At 37.2% G+C, this 21,593-nt stretch overlaps 1 protein-coding gene across 3 annotated transcripts in view; it reads right to left on the bottom strand.

Annotated features, from left to right (window-relative positions):
• Positions 1 to 21,385, bottom strand: part of stard8 (StAR-related lipid transfer (START) domain containing 8) — a 59,702-nt gene extending 38,317 nt beyond the window's left edge. The window contains exons 1-2 of one of the 3 annotated variants that reach the window (XM_056746080.1): positions 21,272 to 21,385; positions 19,306 to 19,339 (exon numbers count right to left, since the gene is read on the bottom strand). In XM_056746080.1, coding sequence (XP_056602058.1) covers positions 19,306 to 19,339; positions 21,272 to 21,316 — 79 coding nt within the window. In that variant the 5' untranslated portion in view covers positions 21,317 to 21,385. Of the gene's footprint in view, positions 1 to 7,841; positions 8,109 to 17,272; positions 17,594 to 19,305; positions 19,340 to 21,271 lie in introns of those variants that run through there. The other 2 variants (XM_056746078.1, XM_056746081.1) reach the window with 2 other exon arrangements.
• Positions 21,386 to 21,593: the final 208 nt, after the last annotated feature.

Below are 21,593 nucleotides of genomic sequence, written 5' to 3'. Positions count from 1 at the left end.
TCCCTTCCGTGCGGTGCACTGGGGTGTGCGTTGGACTGCGGACCCTCCTGATGATAAAAATTACATCATGCGGCTGGGGCGGCGAGAATATACTTTTTCCTCACGCTCAAGTTGCTTGTATAAATGTTTGAAAAATGTTTGTTAACTAACAGTCCTGGGGCACCATTTACAACTATAGGAGTAAACAAAACTACTGTGGTGGTCAATAGTGCCCCAGAACTGTTTGGTTTCCCACACGCTTCAAAATATATTCTCCTGTGTTCAACAGAAAGAAATTTATACAGATTTGAAACATTTACAGACTTGTGAGTAAATGATGACAGAATTTCCTTTTTGGGAAATACTATACCTTAAAGGCAGCACAGGATTTTTGGCCAGTCTCACAATTATATTCTGATCTACAATTATAACATCTCTACAACCAAAAGACATGTTTGCCACATGAGCTATATTAAGCTCTTCCCGGCACAGTGATAGAGAGCATTCATTCAGTGTGTATAAACATTCTTCTCACAGCTGTTTTTATAACCCCCTTAGAGGTTTTAAATCATTCATAAGGTTGATGTAATTCTCTGAATGTTGACCACACAGCCGAATAATGGTTCCCCTCAGAAATAAGCTAATTTAACAAACTATAGTATGTGGAAACTAGTACATACGCCCCCACAAATTTGTCAAACTTTGAAAGAACCTTCTGTGTTAGAAAAGTGTCAAGGGACCTTCCTATATGAACATCACCTATACATACACAATTTGGATAAAATGTGTGTGCTATTTGCTAAGCACCCACTGGGATTTTCATAAAACAAGGGTGATATGAAAGTCTGCAGGTAAACATTCAACCATGGGCATGTAGTCTCTTACTAGTATTGACATCTTACAGACTCATGTGGTTTAATGAACGTAATCACAATCGACTGGATGTCACAATAATGACTACAACTACATCAATGATCTTGAAATACATCTGTCAATAGTTTTAGGATAGTATTTGTGAAGAATATCTTGCAATATATTTTAAGGTTTCAGTCGATAAATGTTTTAATTGATTAAGTTGGTCAAAATTTTTCTCGTTTCACTGTTATTGTTCTGAAATTAGTTTCGCGACCATGTGAACAGCCGCTGTAACTTGCTGGAACTAAGTAATGTTTCTATTGCGAGTACAACAGAGAAACCAACAGAGCCTCACAATTCACTTTCAATTTCACTGTCCCTAAAGAGTCTTTCTGTTTGTTTTTAAAAGTGACTACTTTAAAAACACTGACTTTAATTAAATAAAACAATGCATTCAAAGAACCACAGAGAACACTGCGCATGACATAAAAACCATCATACAACGCGTCAAAAATCCAAATCTAAACATGCCATATGTATGGGTTTATTTATACACCTCAATACAAATGCAAATTCTATGGATAGTTTCAACACAATGTTTCAGTACGCAAAAATTATAACAGTAGGTGATGTGACACCTGTCAACTTTTCGAGCCAAAATCTCACTTCTTTCTTGCGAGTCATCAATACTCTCCTTTTATAAATCAATTAAGGGAAACTCCGGCCAAAAATAATGACACCGAATGCAATATCATGTGGCTCGTGTGTTTGGTTGCGTTGCAATCTATAGAGGAGTCAGAAAGCTTCCAAAACTATGCCTTAATTAAAAGAGGTCCTAGGGATGTTACACTACTTGAGGGTGAGTAATTACTGGCAGAATTTTCATTTTTGGCCAGAGTTCCCCTTTAAAGAAGTGCATGTGACATTTCTCACCCATTCCCTTTCATGTTCTGCATTTAAAATTAATTCATTTTGAAAGCAAATCAACATGATGCTCACCAGCATGAAAATAGCAATATAAAGCAAATCCAAGAATAAGGACGCTTGATCCTGTGAATGTGTGTAATGTGTACTTTATGTTAAAGTGTTGTAGGACATGTGTCAGCTTTAGCAACAATATGATTTATATTCAGTTAACATACTGTTCTGCCTTCCCGAGTCGTGCTGCGGCTTTCTGGCATTATTATGCATTTCGGTCTTGGTTATGTTCAGAAAGACATTCAGTTATTCAGTCGCAATGGACAATAGTCCTTCTTTAGTGTGCCCAAGAATTTACTAAAAAAAGATCTTGGCTTCAGCTGTTATCCTCAATGTGCTTTCAGCATCTCTGTAATTGTAAATGAATCCCGATTTCTTGCGTAGAAAGATAAGATGCTTCTTTGCTTTTGTTAAAGGGGTGGTGCAACGGTGTCATGCATTCTGACTTCTTTACAATGTTAAACAGGCTTTCTTCGCATGCTTAACATGGTCAACCTGTCAAAAAACGAGTTGGGCGTATTACGTAGTATTTTTTGTGCTCGATAGACTCCCCCAACGATCGTACGGGTTTCGGAAAGTTGTTTCGAACATATACAACTGTATTGTAAAAAGCTTTTTTAGTCTCTTATTGGACAATTCTCCCAGAAAAGCACAAGGCATGCCCACGTGGCAGCAAGGAGAGCAGGAGAAGGAGCATGCACTGACGTTATACTCTTCGAAGAAACAAAGTATGCAATACTACTCTATAGGTATTCGAGATAAATAAGACATAGCAGAAACTGCATGTGTTTGCTATAGAAGATCTTCCATCAAAACAACCTGCATTGTATCTGGTTGCCATATCAACGACTCGCACACAGTACCAAATATGAGTTTTCAATAATAAAGCTTTCTGTTAAATCACATAAATGAAGGTGCTGCCCTAGCAGAGCCATTCGTGTGAATTATCCATTGAGCTGAGTTTAAGAATATTATTATAAAAGAAACTGTAAAACATCACTATTCAAACACCCACAATCACATTATGAAAGTTATCATTCAATGATTCCTACCTACTTTACACTAAATTATTAATAAAGCATAGTATGTACAAGCACGTCATGCATTTTGAGGGGGCATTAGCTGTAATGCAGCGTTAGCAAAAATCTCTAGATAACCAAGGGAACATTCACATTTATACAGTCATTTGAAAACCTTCCGATGGGTACACAACCTGGATTAGTACAAAATAACTTCAATAACTAACATTTGAAACGTCTGATCCGTGATTACTAAGACACCCACCCACTCGCACCATCTCAGCCCCAAACCTCAGTGAGCGGGTGAAAGTGATTTGGAGTAAGCCTGGGTAATCCCTGCTGCATGAACAAAACAAACCAGAATTAGACAGGGAGGCATTTAAATCAGTTAAAACCGCAGCGGGGGAAAGAAACATTAAATGCCGCCATGAGCATGCAACCAACAGAATGTCGGATGAGCCGAGGGAACCCATTAAAGCTCATTTTGAATGCCCGTAATGTTAACAAGTGCATGAGTGCTCCACTTTGGGCACTGCAAGTGTGCTGTCCTGTTGGAGGGGGTGACCTTTGGTAAATTAAATTTAGTTTGAACCTGCTGTTTGCTTGGGGGGAGTCTAAGCTCATACTCTGCATGTGTGTGGTGTTCTTGTTCGAAGGTGATATGTTGCCTGAACTTCTTACTCCATGAGCAGATGGTTCAAGTCAAGATGGCCAAAATTATGTGTGTGTAATACAGTAGAGCAATGATTCTCAAACTGGGAGTTGTGGCCTCCTCAGTGGCTCTCAGATGGATCCTGGGGCCCCACAGATTTGTTAGCATTTTATGAAATATAGAAATAAATAAAGTTTTGTGCAATAAAAAAATAAGCCCACCGACCAAAATAATTTATGTTTCAGCATTGTATAACTGAATATGTTTTCGGTTTCAGTTAAATTTTAAGTTTAAGATTACTTTTTCTTTATTTTGGGGCCATGAAGCAATGCACCCTACACAAAACGGGCCTTACAACAAACACGTTTGAGAACCACTGCAGTAGAGCGATAGTGGCGCTCGCTAATTAGCATTTTTGTGACATCATCACATGCGTTTGGTCTAGTGTTGGCATTTGAAACCCGCTTCGCTTCTACTCTCTGATCCATCACATTATATTTTATTTTAACGGAGCTGAATGCTATTTTCACATATTAGCACGACCCAATAACACCTCATGTTTAATCCAACCAGGTGTTACTTTTAATGCTGCTAAAATCCTGATTTATAAAGGCAACATCGTCTGACAAAATACATTTACATTGAAGAGCGGAGATATGAGGTGATTTTTGCTATATTACTTGTTTGTCTCATGTAGCGCAGCCTTAAAAGCTGTTGCTCTTCTCATCAATGTGTTATTATGTTACAAGCGCTTTATTATTTTAAAAACGAGTGATAGTTTTATTGTTGATGGCGTAAAGCATTGACAATTCGGCGCAAATTCAGAAATGTTAGAATACACCGTTGCTGTTACACAGATTTACAACTACCAAACCATAGTACAGAACATACCAGGCAAGCACACCAAGAGCTTACCAAGAACTCTGCTAACCTTTCGTTAAGTCATATAAACTCAATCAGTCGTCTTCTCTGTCAATAACATCTGTGACTATTGAAGTTTAGGCAGAAAGGCAAGTACACAGAGGAACGCGTTTTGAAAACACAGCCACATTTTTTTTTTTCACTGTCATGTGAGAGAGATGCGCTGTCGAGACGCTGCACAAAACTCTACAATGAATTAAAGCTGCAGTATGTAACCTTGGTATTTGACCACAAGAGGGCGCATTTCCAACAATAACAAAGGCGAAGCTTGATGACGCTATGAAGCAGGTGACGATGGGAGATGTCGTTTTAAATGCGTTTTCGCCATAGCGATGTATCTAAATTGGATAAACGAATCATGATCACGGATGAGGTAATTTATTTGTTTTTGTATTACCTATCTATCAATACACTCGCGAGAGCAGAGTCTCTGTCAAGTCCAAGATTGTCGCGCAGCTCTCTCCATCTCGAAAACGCCTGGCCGATATTCATCCTGGTTTTATTCCTCCGTTTGTCACACAGTCTGCGTGTATCCAAATATGGACGCTTCCGTTTTACTGGCACTTCAATACTCGCCAAAGAGTAATCGTGATCCATAACAACCACTTCCGCATTTGACCATGTGATATTCTGGTCTACACCGGAACAAAGTATAGAGCGGACATTGCGTCACTGAGAGGCGACATTTCTTTTCCGGGACGGCCAGTTATTTAAAATCGGAATTTCTCTGAAATAAAAAATCTTTAGAGACTTTTGAAATATTGTAAGTACACAACTGGAGGAAATATATCACACTGTGCAAGTTATTTTCTGAAATTTTATTACAAAATTATTACATACTGGAGCTTTAAGCTGTTATTAATAGTAAAATAAAAACGTAAATAGTAATACGAATCATGAAAAATCCATTTATGGCGGCCAGTGTTGGATTGCGTGGCCGCGACAAATAAATAAGAAGAATTAACACCTTAACTCTAAAAAAAAAAATGCTGCTATATAGCACTAAAAGTGGTTCTGAAGCACCAAAATATGGTTCTATATAGCACTAAAAGTAGTTGTGAAGTACCAAAATATGGTTCAATATAGCACTAAAAGTGGTTGTGAAGTACCAAAATATGGTTCTAGATAGCACTAAAAGTGGTTCTGAAGTTCCTAAATACGAATCTATATAGCACCAAAAGTGGTTCTGAAGCACCAAAATATGGTTCTATATAGCACTAAAAGTGGTTCTGAAGTACCAAAATATGGTTCTATATAGCACTAAAAGTGGTTCTGAAGCACCAAAATATGGATCTATATAGCACTAAAAGTGGTTCTGAAGCACCAAAATATGGTTCTATATAGCACTAAAAGTGGTTGTGAAGTACCAAAATATGGTTCTATATAGCACTAAAAGTGGTTGTGAAGTACCAAAATATGGTTCAATATAGCACTAAAAGTGGTTGTGAAGTACCAAAATATGGTTCTAGATAGCACTAAAAGTGGTTCTGAAGTTCCTAAATACGAATCTATATAGCACCAAAAGTGGTTCTGAAGCACCAAAATATGGTTCTATATAGCACTAAAAGTGGTTCTGAAGTACCAAAATGTGGTTCTATATAGCACTAAAAGTGGTTCTGAAGCACCAAAATATGGATCTATATAGCACTAAAAGTGGTTCTGAAGCACCAAAATATGGTTCTATATAGCACTAAAAGTGGTTCTGAAGTACCAAAATATGGTTCTATATAGCACTAAAAGTGGTTCTGAAGCACCAAAATATGGTTCTATATAGCACTAAAAGTGGTTCTGAAGCACCAAAATATGGTTCTATATAGCACTAAAAGTGGTTCTGAAGCACCAAAATATGGATCTATATAGCACTAAAAGTGGTTCTGAAGTACCAAAATATGTTTCTATATAGCACTAAAAGTGGTTCTGAAGTACCAAAATATGGTTCTATATAGCACAAAAGTGGTTCTGAAGTTCCTAAATACAGTTCTATATAGCACCAAAAGTGGTTCCACTATGATTACGAGCCAGAATCACTTTTAGTGCTAAATTGCACGATTTTTATAGAGCGTAGTAGTTTCGCTGAATAAAGGGCATTAGCCATTATAGACCGCCACCTTTATGTTCACTTAGTCCACTGCCAAACCCACTAGTTGGCAGAGGATTTGGCTCTTGAAGTCTTAGTCCAAATTTTATACAAATTTGGTCGGTAATTTCCTAAAGTAGGCGGCTCATGGCCCCCTAAGAATAAGAATGGTTGCTACGCCTCCGCGTTTGAGCATATTTCTGGTAATTCTATAACGTCTTTGTACTTCTGATGAAACTTAAAGGTCATAGTACATTTCTACAATCACTGCGTGTTCCCGCACATTTCTAAGAAGTCTGTGTGTGCGTTTTGAAGAGTCTCTATGTTTCTAACGATTCTGTATTTTTGAGACTCTGTGCATTTCTAAGGTCTCTGTGTTCTTCAGAAGACTCGCTGTATTTTTGAGAAAAGTTTATGAAGAGTCCTTCTGTTCTCAACACTGAGTATAAGTGCGTTCCACAAGAATGAAAGTGTTTTTTGAACAAGCTGATGAATGAGATGAAGATTAATTTCTGGATGCTAACAGTACATATCTGGTTCTTTTCAATAGATAAATGCCAAGAATCTCGCTAGGTTTCTAACTGAACATCACATTGTGGCAGGCCAGACAAGCGAATTATTTACAGATATGCTGTTAACGCTTTCCCCATGTGTCTCGTATCAATTTGGGGTGTGTCTGGATGTGAAATAGGAGAAACACTTTAGATAGAGGCATCTGTTGTATGAATAAATAGCAACTGTTGAGTGTGCACTGTACATGTGTGGAAGGAAATGTTTTCTATGCTTTAGATGTGTGTGTTTGGCTGAATACGGCTCATTGTTCTTAGCGATTCTTTGGTTTCTCCCAACAATCCCACAGTCCGCCTCAATTTACCCCAAATACAATTCTACTTTACTTCTTATACCAATCCTGCTTTACCCGCTTACGCATATTGTTGTCTTCTCCCCCAACAAACAAACAAATGTATGATTAACATTCTTCATTGACTGCCATCAGTTTTAGGGTTTAAAGGTTAAATTCTCACTAAACTCTGTGCTATATAAGCACTGTTTCTGTACCAGTTTATTCTGTGGCTAGCTTTTAAATACAACAGCTCTAATCCATAAACTCACACAAACACACACAATTTGTTGTATATGTGGGATTGGCAATGAAATCAACAAAACCCAGAGGACCTGACAGAGGACAACACAAACATCCTCCTTCCTCAAGTTTCTGAGTGATAGACCAAACCACATTGTGAACATCCTCAATCATCAGTCACACCTTTCTTTTCTCAAAACTTTAGCCGGTTGGGGACACCTTCATATGGAAACCAGAGCCACACGGACAGATGAAAAAAGCGAGGTTAAAACTCACCGTGACCCTTTCGGTGCTTTGGAGATGACCTCTCCATCCTAATCGCTCAAACTCCAGAGGTCCGACATTATTAAATGTTTACATTCAGGAAACACACCAACTCGCCTGAAAAAGCCCATTAATACACCCAAAGCCAACGCAGGTTCATCTTTTTCCAAAAGAATCAACCTGAAAAGTGTTTTTTATCCAAACAGGGCCATTCTGAACTGTCATCCTTACTCAAATCACCTCAGTATATCGGAGTACGATCTGATGTACTGCGGTGGCGTTATACTGAGGGGGAGGGTGTGGGGGGATTGGCCCTTCCTGCCACTCCCCCACCCACTTACACCATCTGGTTCCAGAGACCAAATGTTCTTCCCTGCAAAACTCCTCCTTCACGCACCACACTTCAGAGTCTGAGCGCTTTAGTGTGCCCTGACATGCCAAACGCGCTCAAAGGCATTTTGAACAAAGTCCTGTCATTAGTCTTATAAGAGTTGTGTGTGATTCGGCCCCAGGGCCAGGTGCATCATAAACTTATTAAACTTGGGGAAGGGAACAAACCAACAAGCCCAAAACCCACCTGCACACCTGCAGCAGCATTTAAAAAAAGGTGCGTATGTGTCGTTTTGGTTTACAATTATTAAAGGGGTTTCTTTTTTGTTTTTTTATTGTGCAAACTGCAGTTCGGTTGTTTTGATTAAGTAATAATAACTCGAAAAATACAACCAACTACCACAATAAAACATGATAACAATAAAAAACACAATATTCTGTTTTTGCTTATTAACTCTTTAATTCCAGATTTTGCCGTGATGCTGAAAAGTAATAAGGCATTTCAAATTGTTTTTTTTGAGAATGTGAAGTCCTGCCATTATTTACTGAACTGAAACATAGGGGAAAATTTCAGTCAGTTCATACAAAGTTTTATTTAATTACAAGTGTTTCATTATATTTACCAAAACAGTGTAAATTTAAAGAACACAATTTTCACTGTATTAACTCAATAAATAATTGTTGAATATTATTGGGGGAAAGTGAGAAATTGAGTATGTTTCTTTTGAAGACATAAGTGAAATAAAAGACTAGTAGTGGATTCTGCTAGTTGAGACTTATATTGAAATATATTTAATGGATCAAATTTCAGACAATCCAGTAATTTCCTGTTCCACTAAATTTGATGTAATTCCTTTGGTCCTATGAGAGCGAACCAAGAGGAAAGGAGTGGTGAAGAAGGACAGACGGTTCAGGAAACAAGGGATCAGACAGGAAATCACAAAGGAAAATGTCACTGCACGAAAAGGGCGTGGCTTTGTCATAAACGGATCACTTCCTTTTCGATGAGTTTCTTTAATGTCTATCAGACACGAGACATGCAACAAATAAACGCGTACTTGCACCAGCCGAGCCACATCTCAGACAGCCGAAAAAGACAAGGAAAATGAAACAGACAATAGGAGAGAGACAGACGATTTAATCTAAAATAGGAAATGAATGACAGTGAGTGACTCAGCTTTGACCTCACATTCCCAAAGACTGATGGACACCAAAATACTGAGAAGCCAATCACAGTACGCTTAAGGCAACATCAACCCGCTTACTGTGACAAACATCCATGACTATCTCTCTCTCATGTACACACACACACCATAACTTTTAAAATATATGCACATCTATAAATACACAACATACACTGAGCATGATCACCTCACACACATACCTCTACACACAGCATTAACACTTCAAACACATAAACACAGCATGAGTACCTACAGTAACACACACACAAACCAGCAAATGGATGAAAAATCACATGAAAATCAAAAGCTGCGTCAAACACTTCAGAAAACCATCTGCTGTATTGCAGATGCATATTTGTGTGCATTTTTAAGCAGCTTGTGTTTAACCCATTCAATGTGACCCCAACAATTGATGAAGTAATTGTAAAAAAGATATACATTTTAACCATGTTATGAATTGTTTTTTGTTCAATTCTTATCTTTACATTAATGCTGTGTTTTGGGAGAAATTAAGCTCTTTTGTGCCTATTTACGACCAAATTCCTCAACTATACCAATAGTTTGAATGTGAAATATGACATAAAAAAATCACAAATGATTATCCAAATTAAGTTGTTTATGGACATTGATCTAGGTCTTAGATGTAGAGTTCTGCCATCTGCTGGTTAGAGATAAACCTAAAATGATTTTAGTAATAAAATAAATTATTTTGACCAGCAGAGGGCCATCCATTGTTTTTGATGTGGCCCACTGCTTGTCTCACAACTTTTGTGATACATTTTGAGAATTTATGTATACTTAAACGCTATAAAATAGATGCATTTTTTAAGTTTTTGATGCATTTTGAAATGTCATCTTTGTAACTTTTGCGGCTGAAGATCTCCCTGGCCCCTGTGGAGGTGTGTGTGTGTGTGTGCATGTTTGTGTATGTATGTGTTTGTATGTGAGAGTGCAAGTACATTTTGAATTGTCAGCTTTGTAATGGTAAAGTGTGTGTGTGTGTGTGTGTGTGTGTGTGTGTGTGTGTGTGTGCTTGTTTACATGGTTTACAAGGACACAGATGTGTGTGATGACGTGTATAACAACAAAAACAAACTTCCTATGTCCTCGTAAACTAAATAGCTTAAAAAATATACTAAATGATGATATTTTAAAAAGGAAGAAAATGCCTCAAACATAACATATACAAGCCTGTATGTGTGTGTGTAAAGATATAATATATCGCATTTGTGCTCTAGAACAAGGTCTTCATTTCTGTATGAAAAGTTTCACATTTATTGATGAAATTTTTTTCCACACTTCCCGTTTATTTGAAGTGGGGTCATATTGACCCCAAATATCAGATTAGTAAACTATTTTTACATACCTTCAGAACAATCGAATCAAGCAAAGTTTTTTTTATTTTAATATAGAAAGGAAATGTAGAAAAGTCATAAAACCTTATTCCACTGAGATGAAGGGAACTACTTTTCCCTATTCCCATTCATCAAGGGAAACTTGAGTGTAGTAATATTGATCCCAAGTAGAGGTTGAGGCCCGTTCACACAAAGGATGATGACTATAGCGATGAAGATTAAAGATAAATTTATAACAATTTTAACTTTAAGAGAATAACACAATCCAGACATAAAACAATAGAGAGGAATCAAATCTTTGGGATCACAGTTGCATATTAACAGCACATTAAAATAGCAATTTAAAGTGGCAATTCTCCGTGATGGCAATTTTAAAACATTAAGTTAGTGTGTTAGAGCATAAATAATACCTGCAAAATGATAAAACTCAAAGTTCCATGCCAAGCGAGATATTGTCTTTAACAGAATTCGCTTTTCAAGGACTACAGAGAACAGGTGGAATAGGACCACAGTCATATACTTCCCGGGTAAATGATGTCACTATTCTGAGTTTTTAAAAAACCTCCACCCAAAGGAATACGCCAAAAAGGGGGCAAGGCCTTCCTTAGAAAAGAGGAAGAGCCACTGGAGTAGTGTTTGGTTATCAAAGATTGTAAACATTTGACTGCGCTACGTATTTAATTACTTTCACTTTCATCACAGTCCTACAGCTGGTAATAAGGATTTCTCTACACAAATACCAAGACAACCAACGGTCAAATAACAGCTTCAATGACTTAATAACTTCTATGAAATGTCCTTTGAAGTCCTGCTTGCAAATGTCTCCTAGTCAATCTGCTTGTTTTATTATACAACTTAGGTCCAATATAAAAAGAAAAAACGAACACTTTTGTTATTCGTGTTAATTTATATACCCGGTCTGACCCAATCGGTCCGGTATCATTTCGCTTTTTAGTTGGTATAAATGTGCATGCTCATATTTTACAAGGAAATGTCAGTCTGAAATCCTTAAACACTGTAAACTTATACAATGCCACCAGTTCATTTGGTCTAGAGTTCTAAGAACTTAAATAGTTCTCTAAACACACAGTAAACCCCATAGCACACACACAACTTCAGGAGATGTTTCTGTAGTAATGATAGCATCTTGACTATTTTCTGCTGTGACGTTTCGAAGAAATGTACTACATGTATACACACCACATTAACACCAACATTTATGCATTTGGCAGACGCATTTATCCAAAGCGACTTACATTGTATTGTACTATACATTTATTTCTGACTATATGTGCAATCCACAGGGACCGAACCCATGACCTTGGCGTTGCTAGCGCCATGCTCTAATCACTGAGCCAAAGGAAAGCTACACTTTGAATAATGAAACAGAAAGTAGGAGCATGTGTTGCACTGTCAGTCAGCTTCCTCTTGTAGAATCTTGCGAATCGTGTGAAGTTCATTGTTTATTTGACTTGTACTTTCAGACCCTTTGGTATCTCTGGTACCTTCGATATCTTTCTGTTGTGTTGTGCTATTCTCACAAATGTTCTTGCAGCGGAGAACAGAAAGGTTTCATTTAAGATGATGATGATCAGATGACAAGTGTGTAGCCACAAAAAACTTAATAAAAACAGTTAATCTACAGAATAGTGCAGATGATGAAAGAGATGTATTTGTTTAAGGTGATTATTTATTTACCCTCTTGTCATTTCAAACCCATGTAACTTTTATCTGCAGAAAACAAAAGATGTTTTAAAGAATGTTTGTAATGGAACCACAGTGGAACCCAAGACTTGCATTGGTTGTTGACAACATTCTTCAAAATATCTTCTCTTGTCTTCTGCAGAAGAAAATAAATTCATACATGTTTGAAATTACAAGACAGTGAGTAAATGATGACAGAATTTTAGCCAGAACACTGAAACCATGTGAATGAAGAGACCTAGCCAGGTCAAGATCAAACTAAGATCTCATCCACACAATCTCACACGTCAATGCGTCACTTTCAGAAGTAAACACTGACAGCAATTTGAACCAGCAGTTGTCCTTGTTCTGTCAAATCCATCAATCTAAAGCTGCATGTGTAAAACTTGCATCCAGTTGCAGCAACAAGACTACAACTAAAACAAAGTGACGATAAAACATTGATATTTCTATGTTTTATAATAACTCAAAATCAGAGCCTAATAAGATTATCGACATCCAATATTTCTACACTGAGCTACAAAGGTCTCATCATGCTCATACAACGTTAAGAAACTGAGAGAAAGGAACTAACTAATCAAGCTTAGTTGAGTAATTTTATCTCACTTACTAACAACCAATACAAATACCTATCAGCAAAGCCTGTATGTTGCCTCCTTTTTCCTTTATCTTTGTAGTGGAGCAAAAGGAAACTCTCTTCTCACAAATGTTTCAATAAAACTTTTGATTTAATACAAATTCTGAAGTCGTACATACAATACGATTATGAACCATTAGGTGTTTACCATAGAAATGGATTTTATATTGTGATACTGGCTCCCATTGGCCAGACAACATACCAACAGAACTCAACGAAACCAGTAGAGACCATTATAGTTTTCACATAAAGGTGTGATGAACTGGGCTTGTTTATGGTTTAAGACGGTTGTATGAGGTCTACTTATGACGTTTGCGTGATTTTTACAATATTTCATGTGACACATTCGCACGGGATGATTTTACTCAAGTTAACGGATTTATTTCCTGGATGTAATTGTAAGGCTTGGCGTACAGTCTGTATAGCCTATAGTTGTATTGCGTTAAATGTAGAGATCGACCGTTACATCGTTTTCCCGATAATTTTATCAATTTCTCATCATCGTATCTGTTTTCTAATATCGGATTCAAAGATAAGCACCGTCATCTTGTGCCAGGACCGTCACTGCAGCAGAGCCTTTGAGGGGATACGCTACAGAAACGACAGCGTGCACAGGTAATCATTACTCGCTTTATTAATACACTAATATTTAACGTTAGAGCAATTAATGCACAAATGAGAGGTTACATTTAATGCCTGATATGTAATTTATGCAGCTTCCCTAATAGAGACAAACTCACTGAGTCACATTGCCTAGGCTATAAATTCCTCCCCCAATAAAGACGAAACTTTTCATGATTCAATGAAACAGCCATGAATTCATTCATGTTCATGTTCATAAAAAAAGAGCTGAAAAGAATTACTATTGCTGTCTATGCTCATCTTTAATATTGATGCTCACTCACCGGGATGATGCTCAGGAAGTTTTAGCATAGCCTCCCCATGTAGCTAACTTTTAAACAAGATTAACTTGTTTAAAACACCCTTAGTTATACTTTCATCAACTATATTACCATTATTTCACTAATAAACATTTAAATAAATACAGCCCTGTGGAATTAATTATTTATTATCTTCACAATCGATCTCAGTTTGAATGTGATGTTAGTAATTGCATATATAAACAGTGCTTTGTCCGTATATAATAAGACTGACAAAAATATTAGAAACTTCTCTCTTTTCTGACCTGTTTGATGCGAGTGACGCGTGTCCGCTCTACCATGTTTGCATGTGCTCTCTTTCTCTCTGTGTGTGTGCGCGAAGCCTCGGTCCCTACCAATGAGTTGGTGCAGTGTTTGTGTTTCAGACCCCTCTATTTTATTTTTAATTGGTTAGAATTATTTATTTTTGAACAAAGACAATTTAGTAACAGTGCACTTTATTTTCACTCTTTCAGACCCCTCTATTTATTGGTGTATCGATGCAGATGTGTTGCTTTGTATGCAAGGAGGGAGTGATTGTTCTAAATAAAATAGTTTGTACAGTTGTGTTGTAATCAGTGTGTCAAAAGCAGAAGTATAACAGTAAATGAAAATCTGTTCTGCATATCGGGTATTGGGCACATAAACATGCTAATAATCAGTATCTTTATCGGTTTTAAAAAAACAATATTCGGTCGATCACTAGTTTAATGATATATGACCATAGCTGTCAGCATTTGAGAACAATGACCGCGAACCAGACAAAAGATCACCGCGATCGCAGGTATAAAATGTTGAGAGAGTTTCCATGATAAATAAACAAACAGGAGAATCCTGGTAATTTATGGATATCACCCGAAATAATACCAAAACACTTCAAAACAGCCTCCATTATTCGCAAACGGTGGATAAAACCTATGATAAATTATATATGAGCCCGCCAAATCACAAAGATCCTGATTCGCACAGGCTTAAGATCACAGACAACCTCTGCAATTAATACAAATGACTAGAGGTTCCCAGGTAATACTAACCTCTTGTGAACAGTGCTCACGGCATATCAAGCGATCTCTAACAAAGCAATAGTGACGCATAGTAGAAAATATTTTACTCACATAGGATTGCTGCGCCATTCCTATCGGATCTAATATTGACGGCACAGCACTGCCTTATTAATTTTAGTCTCTCCACAAATCCAGTGTCGATCTCTCACTTGTTCACAAAGGAATCCTCAGGGAAATGAAACGAACAAACGCTTCATGTTTTTCCCATATGAGCTGGAACGTCTTTAGAAAATAAACTTTAACCACCACACATTCCTAATATCGGAATCCAAAGGAAGGTAATGCAGCGACTGTATTCTTCCACAACCAGGGATGGCACAATATTTATCGGCATGTTTGTTTATTGCTTGCCTGCTCGCTCAATCTGGTTCGGTGCCACTTGTGTTACTTCAGAATTGTCATGCGCAAACCCGGGGGGTGGGAATAGAGAAGTCGTCGCTGATATTCTTTCTCTGGAGGCGGTGTTCAACCTATCAATGTCGTCATAGATAGGTGCATTCCAGAACCTGCCGTTCACTGGGCCTGGCTTCAATAACAGATGTTATCTCAGTAACAAGGGCGTTTTCAGTTCTGACATGTACATGATGTTCGCGTGAAAATGATTCCCTCTTATATAACAAAAGCTCAGGTTAAAATTGTGATTTTAATTCATGCCTCCTTTAAAACCAATACAACAGCCATAAGACCAATAAATCCTATGACGTAATTTCTGTGATGGTTTCTGTTGTTTTTAGCAGGGATGCTCGTTTGTATTTGTACATGATCAAATATTAAAAGATTTAGTACTAGTACTTTTATTTCTAGTGCTCAAATGTGTAAAAATGCAGTACAGCATACTGCTATCATCAGGCTTTTGAGCCTGTATCTGACTTATAAAATATTACCAAAATATGTGCTGATATTCTGCACTTATTCTACTGTACGTATAATCAACACATGACAACAATCTTCCATCAAAAATTCTATTATCTTCAGAGCACTTCAAATATTTAATGCGAGACAGAAACATTGAGATAGATCGACCAGACTCAGACCCATCCCGAATAGACATACCAGAACAACTCTATTCAAATAAACACGTCGTTTTCTTGAAACTCTCTCTGGTGAACGATTTGGTGACCTGATTTTAACACATGATGTTCATCATATGTTTACCTAATAAATCACACAAAAGAGGAAACAGTAATTCTGAAACCGTATACTGTTCCTCAGTTTATTGTAGATGTTTCCAAAGCACAACTCTCTCTACCCTGGGGCAAATAATTAAATACAAAACAAGTCTACAGGCACAAAAAAAGTACACTTTCATAAAAGTTAATTATAGCAACTGGTAAACTTTTTAAGATCATCACAGTTTCTGTGGAAACGCAATACTGACACTGTCATGTTTACAATGAGAACAGCAGAAAGTTGCCTCATTTATCAAACATTTTAGGTTGTCTTGTAAGACCCAGTTCAGGACACATGTCAGTTATGTTACTTAATTTTGGCCTCTCTCTCCATTAAAGGCATGATTATTAGTATTTCTAAATTGGTATATACTTGAGACAGCTCCTGTATCCTAAAACTCAATAAATGATACCAAACTGCTAGGCAGGTCAGTGAATAGACTGAAGGAAACCCGTGTCTCACTGTGATATAGTAGTTTCCACGATAATTTGTTGGCCTCTCACATATGAATAGATCTCTTATTTCAACTGAATGTAAAACGTGGCAGCGCATGTACCTCGTGTGCTAAGTGTAACTTTACTGACCCCGGAACATTTTGACATGGCAACCAATGTATCCCCAAAATATACTATAGGTCTTCCTTCCATCGGCGTTTTAGTGCATAAAGTTAAAATGTATTATTCTTTATATAGTGATACTCGTGACGATTTATCACTATCAACAGTCATCAGAAATATAAAGCTTCATAAACCGCATGAGTGAGGTTTCGTAGGTATTAAAGCCAGCACTATGGTACGTTTAACATAACTATAGTATTGTAGGCATAATGTTGTTGCGTGTAAGAAAAGGGTCCGTCCTTTTTCTAACAACACATCCACTTAAACATACATTTCAATGTATTGATTTAGAGGTGTATTTTATAATTTAATAAACAAAATAATTCATGAAGAACGCATAACTGGAAGACTTTTGAGTCCTGTTCGTAATGTTATAACGTTAGTTGCTTTTTGCTGCCTGCAGATAAGTTACCCTCAGAAAAACAAATCCCGCGAAAACAAAAGTTTATCCGCATGACTTACCCGCTTCTATCTGACGTCGTTTCGCTTTCCTCCGCAGTAAAGTTAAAGCTCTGTGTGTAGATTCTCTGAATTGTGAGGTTAAACATCTCGCCTGTTGGCCATTACAACTTTTATCCATTCCCAAACTCGTCTGACTTCTGAGCTCGACTTTTAACCCCAGATTTTTCCTCTCTGATGAGATAGAAGTTGTTGCTCGAAGGCAAACCAGCCGTTGTTCGCGGTTCTTTATGAGTCAATGGCACTACAGTTTCATTTATTTTCTAAAAGTTCTAATTAAAAGACTTTCCGTAGACGCCGTCCTTCAACCATTCAAACCGCAATGCATCACGGGATGTGAAGTTTTCATGGATGTGCGTCTTTTGACTGTTGTAGTTTCCGTTCTGACGCCTAGCGGATTTTTTTCTATGAGCTATTTTAACGGTCTGCTTGTCAGGTTATATATGGCTGAGATGTTATAAACTAGACTGTGTAGTTAAAAGTGTTTTTTTAAAATATTTTTAATGCATAAAACGAGTCAAATGTTCTTTGGACCCTACATGCATTTCTATAAAGGCACTGCATTACTCACTTTTATATACATTTCTTTATATAACACTGTCAGAGTATTGTTTCGTTTGTAAAGTGATTTTAATGTTTTGAGTCTAAATTAAACAAAATAAACTAGAAACTAGTGTTTAATTTAGTTTAGTTTTTTTTAAACCCGATTAAACCCTGTTTTTATTTTTTATAAGGGGACACATGTAAACAAACAGTGACAGATATCCAGAGGTTTTGTAATACATTTACAGTAATGAATGACATGTTAATTGCAGAAGCCACAGGACAACATTGTAGACCTTTCTATTCAATGTTTGACCCTACTTTGCATCCCTTATCATGAAGTGTGAATCCAATCACTGAACTAACCAATCTCCTGATGTTACCGTGGACTGATACCTCTCTGACTTTGATCTGCACGAAGGTGTAAATACGCAGAGTAAATATCTCACACTTGTGGTCAATGCTTTGCCAGACTATGTGAGCAAATAAAGATTTGTGATGACTGGGAGGCACATTTCTAAAGGTTGTTCACATGATGAAGAGCAGTGAAATGATGAAGCAATCATCCATCTGAATGACCTTTAACAGGACAGACACTATAAACATCTGAGATTAACAAAAACTGTGTGCAAGAGTGGGATTCACAAGCACATATCAAGTTTCCTGAGTTTCTTCATATGGGGAACCCTTTAGTTGTTTGCACACTATAAAAAACTACACACATTCAAACAAATTCAGAATTAGTATCCAATAAACCATCTCCATGAGGTATCAGAAGTAATATAACACTGAGCCTAAAAATAAACAACCCCAAAGGAGCTGAGTAGGCTAATATATTTATAAATCTGATCTTTTTTACACGAGAACAGGTATATCTTGGAGTTCCGGTTTGGGTGAACTGTAGGTAATTATTCATGTGTTAGTTTGGTAATAACTTTTGTATATGTGTTTTTGTGAGCACTTCCAGAGTCTGGCCTCTAAACATGGCACACATGCAAAACCTCAAAGTCTCTGGTGAATAATTACACATCAGATTTCATGCCGTCTGAGGTGTGTTATAAATAGTATGATCCACTTTTTGTGTCATGTGATCCCAAACTGGAGACAACCATCACTTTCTCCAAATGCAACTGGGTGACACACATGCAGAGGGAAGGTCAAGGAGTCCGAGAAGAGGTCATACCAGAGATCTGAGTAGACAGATCTACTTCTAGTTCATTCTAATTTCATTTATTCAATTAGGTTGCATACACACAGAACAAAATAATACACTCCTAAAAATCTATTTAAGCAATTTCTTCCAAACTAAAGGTGACTGTGGAAGAACAAAAATCTGAATTTATGGAACCACTCCTTCCTGGCTTTTTTGAAGGTGATTTTGCTTATTTGCATCCACTTTATCCCAGTCAATTTCTTGGTGCTCTAGAGATGCTGTCCTAGAAATGTGGTAAGTAGTAAAGCCATTAACCTGTAAAAGAATTGCATATCCTTACCTGTGGTCCGCACACGACAGCAGTTTGTCAGCTTCTGAAACATCAGAAAAATGCTTCAGTCATATTTGATGCAATATGATGACAATATATTTATGACTAATTTTCTTTAGAAACTGTGTGACGATCCCAATAACAAGAATCTCAGATCAAAGAAGGACTATAATGACAAAGTTTCTTTACTTGCATGTTTTGAATTGAAAAAACCAAAAGTACAGTTTCAAGGCTTTTTCTTAACAAAGAGCATCTGTTAAATAGTCTGAATGTATTTGTCCTCATTTACTCGCCCTAATCATTCCAATCTCAAATGGTTTATTTCTTAGTAGATGTGTGTGTTTTCTGAGCATATGTGTTTAATGGAATGAAAGCTTAGCACTTTAAAAAGTAAAATCACCCTAAAAGTATAATTTAAATGTATTGCGTTTGTGTGAGAAAAAAACCTAAATGTAAGAGGGTTTGCTTATACTTTCACCCCCGGCTGGTGTTCTCAAGTCTCACTTGTGTCAGGACGTCCACCTGGTTTGACACGTCTAAAGGTCTAAAGCTATTTCTGAATCAAACAAATTTATAAGAATTTGAGGAAGAATGATCATTTGAGGAAGAATGATCATTTGAGGAGTGGTTTCTCAATGCATGATGGCTTGAATTTCAGCAGTTCTTTCACACATTGTTATCGTATACACTAGCAGTCAAAAGTTTGCGATCACTCACTCACTCACTCTTTCTTTCTTTATATTTTTTCCACATTTTAGAATATAAACCATGGAATAATACAGTAGTAACTGTGGAAATTATGTTGTGACTAAAATTATTCAAAATAAACGAACTCTACGTTCTATTTTAACACCTTCAAAGTCACCCTTACACTAGAATTAGCAAAATCATTTTATAAGCCAGCTTCTTGATGTCTCAACCTTATACATCTATGGTCTCGACCTGGGATGCTTTGTATTGAAGAGTATTGAAGGAATTTTTATCTATCCATCGTCCAAGTAATCCATTTTTATAAAAAAAAGCAAACAATTATATGTTGGCACAATTATATTTTTGTCCACATAAGTTATTTTTAACATTGAAACACACACCTTCAGATTAAAAGATTTTTAAGAGCATGAGAACAGTTTTGTCAAGTGATGCCAAACTTGTGACACGTAGTGTAGCTTCAGACTTTCAGATTAAAATCTCAATATGTACTTCTCAAAGAAGAGCTGAAATGAGATGTGAGTGAGTAAATGGTAACCTCTTGATGAAAGCTTTTAATTTTCTGTTAAACCAATCAAAATCAGAGTGAAATTTAATTAAATTTAAATTCATTCTTGAAAGGCTGAACATGTGGGGTGTGTCTGATGCTGAATCAAAATATGATTCCACCCATTCTCCAGTAACAGACATTCCACTGTATTCTAAGTCTGCAACGGAAAAAGACTAAATATATCAGGATCTCTCACTAGGAACGTTGTGATGTCATGGGAGCCTCAGCGTCTATTGGCTGAGCCGTGAAGAACTTTGGTGAAAGGGTGCTTTTAAAAACACGTTACTGTGGTAACAAACTTTTGGCTGACGCTCTCCCCACTATAAGTAGCCATTCAGCGAGTCCAGTTAGTACTCAAATGCTCATTTCCTACACCCACTTCACCACCCAAACAAACATTGTATGCCTTCTACTATCCACACAGGCAGTACAAAGTATTTATTTATTGAAAGACATTACTTCTATAGATTGACTGGACATTTTCTAAATATGGTCAATTACAGAGTTATTTCTCCTAAAAAAATTCTGTGGTGGTACATGTCGCTTTGATACGACTCTTGATACTAAGTTACAGATTACAAAAGTGCACAAAGTTTAGGAGGTGTCATCTCTCAAATGAGAATAAGCCTGATGTCAGTCTTATGCAGATAATGCTTTACAACTATGTTATTTATGCTGTGTAACTGACATCTCTCTCTGTCTCGTTCTCTGTCTTACCTTAGCCTGGCTGAGGAGTGCTGTTAGACAGTTGAAGAAAGCCATGCTCGCAGGTATCAGGCTGAGGGTCAGGTTCAAAAGGTTGAGTCATGAAGGTTGCCGTGTGAGTCTTGCAGAGAAACGTCTGAGAGCGTAACGGTCCAGAGTGTCAGTGACTTTGAGAAGCAGAAAGGGAGGGGCCGCAAAGGCCATATTTCAACTGGCCAAGAGGACAGAGATTCTCTGCATACCACTGCAGCTAATGCTAAAATGCTAACACACAACAGGCGTTGAAGCAAAGAAAATGATGTTGTGGACGGATCAAGAAGAGGAAAGTCAATCT

The sequence above is a fragment of the Triplophysa dalaica genome, chromosome 4 (assembly GCF_015846415.1).
Source record: "Triplophysa dalaica isolate WHDGS20190420 chromosome 4, ASM1584641v1, whole genome shotgun sequence".
NCBI classification, from domain to species: domain Eukaryota; kingdom Metazoa; phylum Chordata; class Actinopteri; order Cypriniformes; family Nemacheilidae; genus Triplophysa; species Triplophysa dalaica.
The sequence above is the reverse complement of the archived record's forward strand: the minus strand, read 5'-3'. Positions and strand labels throughout refer to the sequence as shown.